Source organism: Pelodiscus sinensis, chromosome 1 (assembly GCF_052426305.1).
Source record: "Pelodiscus sinensis isolate ZL-2025 chromosome 1, ASM5242630v1, whole genome shotgun sequence".
NCBI classification, from domain to species: Eukaryota; Metazoa; Chordata; order Testudines; family Trionychidae; genus Pelodiscus; species Pelodiscus sinensis.
Genome location: NC_143052.1, coordinates 18,839,640 through 18,854,028, shown reverse-complemented (window position 1 = coordinate 18,854,028; position 14,389 = coordinate 18,839,640). Strand labels below are relative to the sequence as shown.

At 44.0% G+C, this 14,389-nt stretch overlaps 1 protein-coding gene across 4 annotated transcripts in view; it reads left to right on the top strand.

The window, feature by feature from the left end:
• Window positions 1–14,389, top strand: part of SEMA3A (semaphorin 3A) — a 435,303-nt gene that overhangs the window by 203,500 nt on the left and 217,414 nt on the right. For 2 of the 4 annotated variants that reach the window (XM_006117134.5, XM_006117137.5), the window contains exon 2: window positions 10,830–11,034. In XM_006117134.5, the coding sequence (XP_006117196.2) occupies window positions 10,923–11,034 (112 nt within the window). In that variant the 5' untranslated portion in view covers window positions 10,830–10,922. Of the gene's footprint in view, window positions 1–10,167; window positions 11,035–14,389 lie in introns of those variants that run through there. The other 2 variants (XM_089778433.1, XM_075926310.2) reach the window with 2 other exon arrangements.

Genomic DNA, 14,389 nt, shown 5'->3' with positions numbered 1-14,389 from the left:
CTAAAAACTAGTTCGAATTAGCGTTTTGCTAATTCGAACTAGCGCGTCCACACTGATTGGACGCAAGGGCGCATTTAAGGGCGGCTGAAACTGGTTCTGGCAGGGCATCAGGTCAGTAGTTGCTTTGTGTGGCTGCTGTCTGAGGCTATCTGAGGCTCGTGCTTAAAGGGACCCCCCTGGACAGCCGGTTCTCAGCTTTTCCTGCTTGCTTGCCAACCTCGCCGAGAGACAGCAAAGCGTTGGTCTCTGTGCCCGTCTGTGTCAGTGCTTCCCTTCGGGGACGCCGCCGCAGGTGGCAACATGGAGCCAGAGCTCGCCCTGCACCTTCTGGTGCACTTTCTGGACTTGCTGCTGCAAGCCTGCCAGCAAAGGCTCAAGGCTGCCTGGCACCACCTGGTGCACGTCAGCCCCCTGCCTCTCCACCTGGCCGCCCTGGGGGCCGTGGAGGAGCCGCGGCAGCGCCCCGGCACCGGCGTACCCCACCGCATCTGGCGTCTGGACACCAGCAGCGACTGGTGGGACCGCATCGTCCTGGAGCGCTGGGAAGACCGACAGTGGACCCAGGACTTCAGGATGAGGAGGGACACCTTCCTGGAGCTCTGCGAGTGGCTCGCCCCTGTTCTGCGCAGAAGGGACACTCGCATGAGGCCCGCCATCCCCCTCCAGAAGCGGGTGGCCATCGCCCTCTGGAAGCTCAACACGCCGGACAGCTACCGATCCGTCGGGAACCAGTTTGGCGTGGGGAGATCCACCGTCGGAGCAGTGCTCATGCAGGTATGGCACTCGTTGGCCACCGAGCCGGGGGGGAGGCGGGCTGCAAGGAGGGGATGGGCCGCCCCAGGGACAAAGGGGGGGGGGCAGGAGGAGGAGAAAGCGCCCCGCACCAGAGGGGTCGGTCTGTCCCAGCCGTACTACACGCCGCCAGGGGGTTGCTTCCGGGAGTGGGGCGCGGGGCACTGCCAGGGCACGAATGCTCCCAGCCACTCGGGCGCCCCACTGATTGGCACTTTGCTGTGTCTCTCTCCACAGGTGGTCAAGGCCATCAACCGGGTGCTGCTCCGCAGGGTGGTCCGCCTCGCCGACCCGGACGCCGTCATCCGGGGATTCGGCGCCCTCGGCTTCCCCAACTGCGGGGGGGGGGCCATCGATGGGACGCACATCCCCATCCGTGCCCCGGAACACCAGGCGTCCCGGTACGTCAACCACAAGGGGTACTTCTCCATCCTCCTGCAGGCCGTGTGTGACCACCGGGGACAGTTCACGGACATTAATGTGGGCTGGTCCGGCAAAGCACACGACGCACGGGTGTACCGCAACTCCTCCGTGTGCCAGCGGCTGCAGGACGGGACCTTCTTCCCCGACCGCCACATCAGGGTCGGGGACGTGGACATGCCAGTGTGCCTGGTGGGGGATGCCGCCTACCCACTGCAGCCGTGGCTGATGAAGCCCTACACGGGGCACCTCAATCCCTCCTGCCAGGCCTTCAATGCCAGGCTGACCAGGGCCCGCATCGTGGTGGAGGGGGCCTTCGGGCGACTGAAAGCACGCTTTCGATGCCTCCTCACCCGTCTGGACCTGGCCGAGCACAACATCCCTCCCGTGGTGGCAGCATGTTGTGTGTTCCACAATTTATGTGAGAGAAAGGGGGAGGCTTTCCTGCCAGCCTGGATGGCTGAGGCTGACCGCATGGCTGGCCACTACGGTCAGCCCCGCACCGCCGCCATCCAGGAAACCCAGTGGGGAGCCGTCCGGATCTGGGAAGCCCTGCAGGAGAGCTTCCTGGTGGAGGAGGAGGACTGACCTCTCCCTGCATGCCCCACTGGGGCCTTCTTTCACCCTACCCCCCTTCCCCTTTCCCCTCCCTACCTACTGTAAAATAAAGACACCTGTTTTTCGAACAAAAACGTCTTTTTATTTTACAGAACTGGGGTGGGGGGAGGGAGGGAGGTAGGAGGGTGGGACAGGGGAGGGGGAAACCTGGGACGAGGGAGCTGGAAGGGAAGGGGAGGGAAGGGAGGAAGGGAAAGGAAAGCTCAGGGGTGGGGGTCCGGCTGCCTCTCCTGTCTCGCAACACTGCGGGTCCGGGGGCGTTGGTGGGGAATGGTTGTGGAGGGTGGGGCAGGAGGGATGGGGGTGTGGAGGAAGCAGGAGCGGGAGCAGGAGAGGGAGCAGGGGGAGGAGGAGGAGGAGCAGGAGCAGGGGCAGCAGGGGGAGCAGGGGGAGCAGGAGGGGGAGCAGGAGCCGGAGCAGGAGCCGGAGCCGGAGCCGGAGCAGGAGGAATTGGGAAGCAGTCGAGCAGGCTCTGGAGGTGGCCTTGCACGGCATGGCCCTGCTCCTCCAGTGCCTCCAAGCTCCTCCGGCGCAGCCTCAGGTCCTCCTGGACCCAGTGGTCCTGGAGATGGAGCTGTTGCTCCAGGAACCGGAGGTGCCGCCTCTGGTACTCCTCCTGGTTCCTGGCTCTCCTGCTTGCCCAGGCGCGGGCGGCTGCTGCAGGCGGGGTGGTGCGCCCTGCAGTCCCAGGTGCTGCGGCTGTGGTGAAACAAGAACAGCGGTCAATTACCCCAGGGACCCAGGTGTGTGAAACCCAGCTCCCCTCTGCAAGGCCAGGGCCCCCAGGATCCCCAGCTGCTGCTCCGTGGTGGGCAAGGCCCAGGCGCACGGTCCCGGGGCTCCCTCTCGCCCCAGCCCTCCGTACACATAAGGGGAGCATGATGGTACTCACAGGTGGACGCCTCCCCGGCCTCGGACGACACAGGCGAGCGGCTCTGTGGGGTACCTCGGGGGTCCCGGGTCCTGAGCAGGCTGCCGGCAGGCTCCTGGCTGTCGGAGCCCTCCTCCTCCTCCTCCTCCTCCTCCTCCTCCGTCTCTGGGAGCGGTTCCTCTGCCCCGGGGTCTATCACGTCCCGGGGGGCAGGGACAGCATGAGCCCCCAGGAGGTGGTCCAGAGCCTGGAAGTGGGGGCATGCCACCGGGTCGGCCCCTGGCAGGCAGGCCCGGGAGTAGGACTGCCGCAGGTCCTTTATTTTCCAGCGCACCTGATCCCGGCTGCGCTGGTGGCCCCTGGCGGCCAGGCTGGCAGCCATGCGGCCATAGACTGCCGTGTTCCTGTGGCTAGTGCAGAGATCGTGGACATTGGAGGCTTCCCCCCAAAACCTCGATGAGGTCCACGATCTCTGCACTAAACCACGCGGGCGCCCGCCTCTTGCGGCCCTGGGCAGGGTCCTGGGAGCCGCCAGGCTGGTCCCGGGAAGAGGGGGAGGGCTGGGTGTCATTGGGTGGCTGGCTCATGGGTGTCAGCTGCTGGGTGTGCTGGCACGGGTGCTGGCAGCCTTGAAACTGGCACAAACTGTGTAGCCAGCCCGTGGCCCTTTAAGGGCTCCGGGGCCGGGAGGGGGGCAGTAGAGTTTGCCTGGTGTTGGCCAGAGTGACCACCAGGGCAAGCTGGGAAGGGCTAGCCTCCCACTAGTTCGAATTAAGGGGCTACACAGCCCTTAATTCGAACTAGTAAATTCAAACTAGGCTTAATCCTCGTGGAATGAGGATTACCTAGTTCGAACTAAGCGCTCCGTTAGTTCGAATTAAATTCGAACTAACGGAACGCTAGTGTAGCGCCTATGAAAGTTAGTTCGAACTAACGTCTGTTAGTTCGAACTAACTTTGTAGTGTAGACATACCCAAAAAGATAGGCAAGTCCAGTCCTTACCTTGCTAGCTTGGTATTAGAGAGAGCCAGGATCAATTCCCCTCCTTTCTAAAGACTTCTTGTGTGACCTTGGGCAAGTCATTTGTGGCTAGATTTATGAAAGACCCACTAGGCACATATATTTATCTTTTTAGTTGTCTAGATACCTTTGTCTGTCTGTGCTTCAGTTTCCCATCTGTAAAATGGGGATGAAAGTGTTTCTCTACCTTACAGGAGTATTATGAAACTAAATGTTTTAAATGCTGCCAGACACTCTGACAATATGGCAAATGGGACAATGGAATAAGATGGATAGAGAGCTCCCCTTTATAGCACGTTCATGTACATTCCAGTGGTCTGAGTCTTAGCATCAAGGGCAGAAGTCAACTAGAGAAGGATCAAGAACAGGACTGGTGGATCATTTGCCATTTCAGAAATCTACCAACTGGTAAATTAGGAGGTGGGGCATATTTGCTCTGTGACTTAGTATTTCTTCTTCCTAGAATCCCCTGGATACAGATCAGCTTCTTTGGGCTTGCTGTGAGGCTGGGCAAGGCTTAGTAATCAGTTGGATTATTTTTCTGACTTCCCTTTGTCTTCTTTGCTCTCAAGAACTAGTACATTGTCTCTCACATTTGTCCTCCCTCCTCCCTTAAATGGTGTATGTCTTGCCAGTATTTCTGCCTCTGAGGTATATCAGTCAATAAACATAGCCAATTAGGGGGGCAGAAGTAGTTGCAGTTGAAAGTGAAAAGATTTGGAGCTTCTCTTCGGTTTGGAAGAGTACCCCAAAGCTTATTCTAGTATCCATTGGAAAGAGTAGCAAATGACCCATCCCACATGACATGGTTATAAGCCTTTTGGGCTACGCTATAAAGATCAGTTAGTTACAAGCATTCCTTTTTATCACATATTTACTACATGTAACAAAGCTACATGACCAGGTACATATGATGATGGATCCCCATTCCATATAATCTGGGAAATAATGGTACAGGTTTGCTTAGGTTTGGAGAGCAGTCTGAAAACACAGCTGATCACTTGGATGTATTGTCTGTCTACAGAACAGGATGCAGAGAATATTCTCAAAGAATTTGATGAGGTGTTAACTGACCTGAATGCATTGTAAATAAAACACAACACATTGATATAGGTCTCAGTATGCTGCCAAAAATACATTCATCATGTAAAACCCCAATAGCCGTGAGAAAGTAAAAGCTGAATATGACTGGATAGAAAGTTTCTCTTTTCTTGAGAGAATACAAATACTAACTGAGTTGGTTAACAGCATGACCACGTATAATAATACAAAAAAAGTTAAGCATCTGTATAGATCCAAAAGATTTGAATAAGGCCAACAAAGACATGCCAAGGTGGTGGTTGAGGGCATCGTGTCTAGCCTTCAAAATGCAAGTTTGGATTTCAAATTTGGATGAAAGCCAAAGATTTTGGCAAGTCCAGCCTGCTAAAGTGCAACTCTGTCTTTTCACCTCTCTTTTTTATAGATACAGTACACTCCTGTTTATCCATATGATCTGGGGGACATGTGAAAGTTTCAGATACACAGAAGAGTTTTGTAAGTAGCACAGAGCTACATGGGAGGCCCACTGTGAATTTGACTAATTAAGATTTTTGGATAAAGGGAATTAAGAGAACTAGAATTATATTGTATCTGAATAAATAATGTCTCTTTTTTATTGTCTTGGTACTTAAAGGCTGTGTCTAGACTGGCAAGTTTTTCCGCAAAATCATCTGATTTTGTGGAAAAACTTGCCAGCTGTCTACACTGGTCGCTTGAATTTCCACAAGAACACTGACGATCTCATGTAAGATCGTGAGTGCTTTTCCAGAAATACTATGCTGCTCCCATTCAGGCAAAAGTCTTTTTCCGAAAGACTTTTGCGCAAAAGGGCCAGTGTAGACAGCACAGTACTGTTTTCTGCAAAAAAGCCCCGATTTCGAAAATGGCGATCAGGGCTTTTTTGCGGAAAACCGTGTCTAGATTTGCCACGGATGCTTTTCCGCAAAAAGTGCTTTTGCGGAAAAGCATCCTGCCAATCTAGATGTGCTTTTCCGAAAATGCTTTTAACGGAAAAGTTTTCCGTTAAAAGCATTTTTGGAAAATCATGCCAGTGTAGACGTAGCCAGCATGTAGTACAACATTGAGACTTTGATCCTTTTAGGACCTGGATGGAAGTAATTGTTGATTGAGGGTAAAAGTAATCATCACTACAAAGGATGATAGCATACAATTCTGCAGCTTAGATTCATACATTATGAGGCCAGAAAGAACTACTATGATGTGTGGTGTTGGTAACAAAACTTGAGCAAATTAATTTGAACTAGAGAATACTATTTAAAGCAGAACAGAAAAAAATCATCAAGCTTCTGATCCAAAGTATATGTTTTATCTCTGCCAAAGTATAAGACTTTTAGTCAAATAAGGGAAAAAGTCAGATCAAACTGAGGGAAATTAATTATAGAGAACAAGTTATCAGTGACAAATGAGAAAGGTGGATGTAACGGAGTAAGAACCCCCCAAAAGAAGAATGATTTACAGAGATTCACAGGAAAGTAAATCACCACCTAGCTAGCAGAAAATGATCATGAAAACACAAAAGTGCATTTTAAAATGTGAAAATACAGAGCTGATAAAGAGCTTTGTACAGCAGCACAGTTCTCAGGAGCTTCTGTAAACACAAAAAGCAAGGAGCAGCAGCAAGAGGAGTTTGAAATAAATGTGACTCAAGTAATACTCATTTCTGTATGAACATTTGACAAATGAAAAACACCAAATGACCCCAATATACAAAAGCCTGAAAGGGTAATGCTAGATGGATAGCCAATGGAAAAAGCCCAGACACTGCCAAGCATAAACTTGTATAGAGACTATCGTTGTGAAATTACTGCATATGGTGAGAGGCTGCATAAAGAACATTGATGCCTAATGCCACACAGCAGGAGACCAGAAATGCTAAACAGAATCCACTATGCCTATCTGGCTTTAGGGAAGTATAACCACACGCTTTAAAAGCCATATTCTAGACAGACATGAAAGTTACTATGCAAGATAAGGCATAAAAGTGTAAAATCTGCAACAAGTATAGGAAACAGAATATATAAGAATGTTTTTTCTTGAACTGGAGCTATTATACAGCACATCAAATAGCAATGTAATAAGTCTTGAAGTTAATGACCAAATTCTCCTTTACTTCAATGGGAGAAGGAATTCATTTGACTGAGGGTTGGATGTAGTTTTGGGCTAGATTTTACTTTCTCTGATCTGGCCACTCCATCTCTAAGATGATCAGCTTGCATTCTTTGCAGATGGTTACATTCACCAAGTGGGAGAGGAATCAACTGTATTTTGAAAGTAAGTTGCTGAGCATGCTGTATTGCAAGAAATTGCATTGCTGAGACTTGCTTTAAAAGAATAGGTCATCTTGTGCCTACTAAGCTAAGTCCTTAGTTGGGGGACTCTGGAGTTACACTGTCCCAGCAGCAGCAACATGTGGCACTGGGCTTCTCTGAGCCATAAAGCCTCCTAAAAACTGAGGAAGCATAGCCATTGCCTCACACTTTAGAGGAGATGAGTGTCATATACTCTGATTGGCTGGCCAGTTATGTTTACTGGCACAGAGCATGGGGCAGGACCTTCTGTTGGCAGACATGTCAAGTTTCCCTCACTGGGTGTGAAACTCACTCATTAGCATGCTTTCTCACTTCTCCTCTCTCCCCCAAAACACACATACCTAAATTTATCTCACTCATTTTTAGTAAATATATGCAGATGTAAATTATTTTTGCTCTGGCACTGAAAAGGACAACAATGCATATGGGACCACAGGCCCAGGGTTTATAGCTTGGAAAGTCGCTTTCCAAGCTTGTGTACTGTGGTAACCATGGAGACTACAGGCACATATTCTATACATGTTGAAAAGGAGAAAGGAGACTCTGCCATAGATGGGAGGAGGGAGATGGAAGGGAGTGTGTGTGTGAATATTTGATGGTCAAAAATATGAGTTCAAAATTTAAATTACACTGGACAAGTTCGTGTCCTCAGGGATTGCGAATAATCTATGGTTTTGTTCCAACCAGCAAATATATATATATATATATTAAAATCCATTGGTTTGCATATGGAATTCTCACAAGCCCTAGACTTCAGTAGGAGTTAGGACATTGAAGTGATTCCTATGCAATATTAAGCAGTGTACATTTTAAAATAAATTATTAAATGCTGGTTGGTTTAAAAACCTGGACTATTGAACGTTACCACAGACCAAAGATAAGAGTCTCTTTCTTAAGCAGTGGCTTTCTATACCATCTCTTTGGCCTTGAACCTCACTCTTTGGGGATGTCAAGGACAGCCAAGTAATGGCATATTCCCTAGATATGTCAAGTCTTCTATTGGCATATCCCCTAGAAGAGCCCGAAGACTGTGATTATGAGTGGCCCCTGCATGGGGAGTACAGAGACAGTTTCTCATAGCTTTGTGTCTCGTGTCTGTTTTCTGTCTCAAAATGCAGACTCAAATAGTCTCAAGTAGTTTTCATACTACTCTTGAAAAACTTAAAAAATAATGAGTGGTCCAGAGACTAACAAAATATATATATCACTCATTGAAGAAGTGGCTTGTGTCCACGAAAGCTCATGACACAAGCTACTTCTTGTTTCTAAGGAGCTTCAGGACCACTTGTTTTTTTAAGTTTTTTTAATTTATGGACTAACACAGGTAACCCTCTGAGATTTTTTTCCTACTTGTGCTATGCAACCCATATATATTGTAGCAAAATGCAGGACTATGTAGCACTTTAAAGACTAACATTGTGTGTGTGTGTGCAATATTGGCCAGTAGCAATGATTTATTCATTTCATTTCCAGAAAAATAATCTAAAGTAGTATGTGCTCTCCCTCTCTCTCTCCATATACATATATAGCTTCTTATTCTTTTATACTTATGAGGGGGAAAAGGAGCTAAGTCTCTTTCATTCAACTAGCAATAAATTGAATGTAACAGCATTATTAAATGATGTGTTTTTATAAAGTCCTGAATATGGTGCATCTTTTGTGTTTTGTTTCGTATTGTTTGCTCTACACAAAAGGATAATTCATTAGGCCAATTCTCCAAATAATCTCAAAGTGACATGAATTCCTCTACAGAGTGAATGTCTGTAGTAAGTAATCCATGGAAAACAGACAGGCGTCTCTTGTCATTTTGGAGCTTTAATCCACTGCCTGGAGCATGAAAATGCTCAGGATAACAAGTGTGGGAATGACCAAAATCAACATTATTTTTGGATTTTATTTTTTTAACAATGCCGCTGATCAGCAGAATTGCAGCATCTGGCAGATACAATGCCTTCAGATTAATGAATTAAACTCAGAAGGAAGAAAAAAATGTTAGTGATGAAAAAAAAACTTTTTTCCCCTTTGGCAAATTTTAAGCAATGAAAGCAGTGTTAACAGAATGTCTAGAGCTAGTTTACAACAGTATTTAAGCCCTTTTTAGTTTAAGTATTTAAATTTTTACTTCAAATAAAAAACACCTGCAGCTTTTCAGATATGTACTTCTGTTTGAAGCTCAGAAAGGCGTAACTCTTATGTCCTAGAGACTGGATTTGTACTTGTGTATAGGTGTAAAAAACTGATATTGTATTGTATTAGAGCCAGACTTTGATGCTTTTGCATTGATTTTAGAGGTAATATTTATAGGATTAATTATTCAACAATGTGAGTAAGAGAGTTAAAACCCGTTTTTTTTTTTGTTGTTTTTTTCTACTGTCCTAAAATATCTGTCAATCATTCTGGAAAAGTTTAAAACAAAATAGATGGAAATACTAAACTTCTTGGACAACATGCTTGTTTAGTAAAGGTTGACTTCCTATGTTTACATGAATGTTTGGAGATTCTTCATGGCTGGGAAACTTTGGTAATCATTCAAACACCGAAAAAAAAATGAAAAAAGAGTGTGTGTGTAGCCAGGGGGAGACAAGTTTGTGTTTGTATTTACAGTTTTCCGTAACACTTAACAGACATGAGGCTCTTCCTGGTGTGTTCCTTCACACTTCATGATAAGAAAAAAATCCTCCATTAATCAGTTTATAATAAATAAAATAATATTATTAATAATAATTATAATAATAAAATGTTCAAGTAATTGGAAAGTTGTGAACATATTAAATTTATAAGAATCCTTTTGAGAATCCCTGGTATAATTTATAAACCCTATGGATCTATATATGTTTAGAACTGAATGTTGAAGTGAGCTTTACTAGGAATTTCTTTTGCTGGATTGGAGGGGGGTGTAAGTGGGGGAGGGTAAGGAACTTTCCCTAACAAGGCTTTAAAAGCTTCAGTGGTAAAGTTATATTGATGGAAGACTCCCTTCCTTGTTCACTCTGAGAGCAAGTCACACAGGATTACACGATGGGCAGGAGATATTATTTATGGGGGTGGCAACGCAATATGCAGGGTTTATTTTTTGCAGAGGGTGTTTTTAATCAAAATAGCAAAATCCAATCCAATCCAATCCCTAACTGGCTGTAAACTAGCTTGTGCTTTTGGAGGTGAATTTACAGCTCCGTGCCTTTCACGAGCTTGCTGGAGGTTACTCTCCCCTCCTCTAATCTCTGCCTAGATGTTTTTTGCATGTGTGGTGTGACAGCAGGGGAAGGGGAGTGGGTTGTGCTTTTCTGTTCTCCCATTGTCAGCCAGTGTAAGAGAGTGTTGGGAAAAACCTGTCTGCGGGATCCTGTGTCATCTCTCGCTACATGTGTACAGGAAAAGTCAGTGCTGCTCGCTGTGCCTCTCTGTTTCCCTTTCATTCTTGCTTGCTCTGAAGCGGGGAGCAGGATTAGCTTGTGCCACTGGCTATCAGAGGAGCGTAGATAAAAGGCACAGCTCCTTAAACGCCACTGCTGCAGCCCTTGTTATTTTTCCCCCTCCTTCCACACAACAGTTGTGCCTCATTATCCACTGTCTGGCTCAATTTGTATGTGCCTATGTGTGTATTGGAAGAGACTTGAAGTTTTCCTTGTTCCACCGACTGGGGGAGAAGAAGGAGAGATGTTCTATAGCGTGTCCATGAGGTCTTGATTGTTCTGCGTTTATGAATGAAACTGACCTAAATCACCTGTTACCCCCAGTTTCTAGATAGTTTGAAGTTCTGCGGCTGGACTCTACAGGACCGAGGGCAACAGGGCTCCAACATACAAGGACCCTACAGTATCGTCCGCAGCATGAGCTGGCTGACTAGGATTGCATTGCTTTTCTTGGGAGTATTACTAGCAGAAAGAGTGAACTGCCAGCATGTGAAGAATAACGTGCCAAGACTCAGATTATCCTATAAAGGTAAATCTGTTGTTGTCTTTAATTTCCTCTCTTTACTGTTCCTGTTTTCCTGCTTTTTCATATAATTTAAAAAATAGAGCTTCGTGTTACAGAAAATATTTTAAACACTTTACAAACCGTTTTAGATTCAATGCCACCCAGTTTAAATGCAGACAAAGAGGAGTTAGTTACATTTGCAAAGATTCAAAAGTATGCTGATTTTGGAAGAATTTTGTTATTATATCATAGGACTTAACTCTTTAAAAATGATTGGACATCTTTGACCACCCAAGTAATCTCTATGTTAATCTGGGCATGTTGTAAAGTGACAATAATGTATCTAGTTCAAACATGATGGAATAGAGGGAAATTTATGGGGTTTTTTTATGCATGAAGTGGTTAAATCTCAGTCATGAATATTCAGTTTATACAAATCTGACAGTCAGATGCCTCACATAGGCAGTAGATGGTGGGTTTGCCAAGAAACTATAAACTGACAGGAACAGATCAGATCCATAAAAGGAACTATGTACTAGAAATATTGTATGGGAATCTTTAACAACATGCATTTTTTTCTTAAATGAAATTATATCATACACATTTTGACTATATTTCAGTAATCCTTACAGAGAGAGTGTTACTAAGGGAAGATAACTATGAGATTACATTTATCTTTGGAAACTGCATATCATAAAACACAATGCCATTTTTAGTAATTTAATTTTAGTAAAATTATTGCTATTATTGAAAGTCAGGTCTCTGAAGAACCAGGCATACCCTCTACTTTATCATTGCAATTCATTTAATGAATGATTTTATATATATATATATATATATATATATATATATATATATATATATATACTGTATGTACCTTGTAGGGAGAAACATAAAAGGTGGACAATGTGCAAAGGGGATAGAATAGTAAATGATAAGAGCTAGTTTTTATTAAGAGGTTTCCGCCCTAAAAGTTGATTTATAATCCCAGATTATTTATGGCAGAGAGATGGCGGAAAGTAGCTTCAGTTCAAAATGAGCGGGGGTTGGGACGAAGAAATGTACCATTTCTACTATGGAAAAAAAGTGAACATGTCTGTTTCTGGTCATAGAAGTCAATCTCTGTCTGCTATATAATCTATATATCTCACACCAGGAGAAGTATGTTCTCTACTTTTTAACATAATTGGCAGAATCTATCTTTCTAGTGGCACAAGTGAGAAGAAAAAAACACCTAAGTGATTCCAGATAGTCAACATTTTGACACTTTAAATCAGAAAATTAAAGACCTATAAAACTTGGATATGTTCTGACTTAATTGGGAAATAAATGAATGTGCATATTTTAAAAAGGAACATGCATGTGTATATGCACCACTTTATATATGAAAAAAACACTTTATGGTTCTCAAAATATGTCAATGTGTTTTTTGTGAGAACATTTTTTCTAGTTAATACATGTCAACTGCTTATTTTAAATAGTTTAATCTGAGAGTCAACCTGATACATATGCCATGTTATAAAACTCATTAAATATCACTTTGTTTCTGATCTAACTTCCAAACTTTAATGACCATACTGTAAAACTCAAATTATTATATAGGAACTTGAAGTGTTGGTTAAAGTGCTCCATTAAAATGTTTAATAGCTAATTATTAATTGTATGTTATTTTTCACCCCATTAAAGTTTATTGATGGCTCAATTCCACTACTAATTCTAATGTGGAATCTTCTCATTAAAATCAGTGGGACAAGCTGTGTAATGAAGTGTTACTTTGATCTGAGGAAGGGTGACAGAATTTGGCTCATAGTTTGTAACCATTGATGCTATATCCAAACATATAACCCGTTTCACAATCCTGCATTATTCTGCTGTCTGGTTGTTTTTAATGTCTCCTTCTTCTGGGAACGAGACTCTAATTCTCACAGTTTTTATTTAATAAACATCAGCTTCTAGGGCAAAGTTTTTCACAATAGTAACACAGGAATTTGATAGACTCCTTGGTACTGTTTGTGTAACTGACTGAGCAAGCTGTAAAAGTGAAATGACTGCAAGACAGTAAGTACTCTAGCTCCAATCCTACAAATACTCAAGGGCATGCTTAATGTTAAGCATGTGAGAAATAAGAGTTCTATCTTGCAAGGCCTGATCATGTTAGCCCAGTCCACCAAAACACAGAAGCATGTACTTAACTATTAATGTGTAAATAGTCCCACTGACTACAGGGGTCTACTCACATGCTTACAGTTTAGCACATGCTTAAGAATCCTGATGCATCAAGGTCCAAGTGTTGAGCATCTTGCAGGATGGATCCTTGTGTTTCTAGTTATTATAAAATAGAGGACAATAAGACTTATCAGTTGGTGATTTTCAGATGGCTAATTATCCTTATGATAAAGCACAATATAGAGAAATAGGCACAGGGCTTTGAATGATGCTTTAAGAGCTGTGTACAGTGAAAATACACTTTGTGGGCAGTGAATGAATATATTACATATCAGTATGGAACTCATGTGAAGATACCATAGGATATTTTCTTACCAGTGGGATGAATTGGTATTAAAACTACTAATAATTAGGAAAAATAACACCCACTCCTCCAATTATCTGCGTAGAAAACCTAGCAGTTTAGTAAAATAAACAGTAAAATGAATGAGTTCAGGCAGGATGAAAAAGAATGTGTCCAACAATTTTTCTTCTATTGTTTTACCTGCGATCATTGTGGTATTGTTTTTAAAAGTACACTTGATTTTGTCTTAAGAAATGCCTTGTAGCCAATTGGCATTGTTTTGTTTCTAAAGACTAAGAGGGATTTATTTTAGCTTCTTGTTTTTTCTGACTAATTAGATGTCAAACGTAGTTAAAACATGCAGGCATTTGCCTTAAAATTTCCAGAGTGATTCATGAAGGGTTAAATCCCTGCCAACCTTAATTTCCTATGGTCACTTGTTTTCAAAAGTCCACTATTAGCTCCGTCATTTCTAAAGCTGTCAGATAGACTTTTCAGTGAACTCCCATTCTTACTTTCGTTTGGCTTCCCAACACTCAGTCTTGCAGCAGACTAGAAGTATCATATTGGGCATATATTTATTACATGGACTCCCTCCCTTGCTCTACCAAAAATATTTTAAATTAGGCCAATTATATGGAAGAGAAAGCAATAAGATGCTTTCAGGTTCATTGTGGAAGTGAAATGTTAGAAAAATGGGTATCTTGGCCCTGTACCACTCAGATATGGGCAGCTTGCCGGGGAAAGGAAATCAGGGATGAACAGAGATAGCATCCTTTCTCTGTTGAACTCAACTCTTACAAAACCCCCATTGATTTCAGTAGAAGTCAGAATTTCACTCCATAAATCTCAAACACAGAGATTTCACAT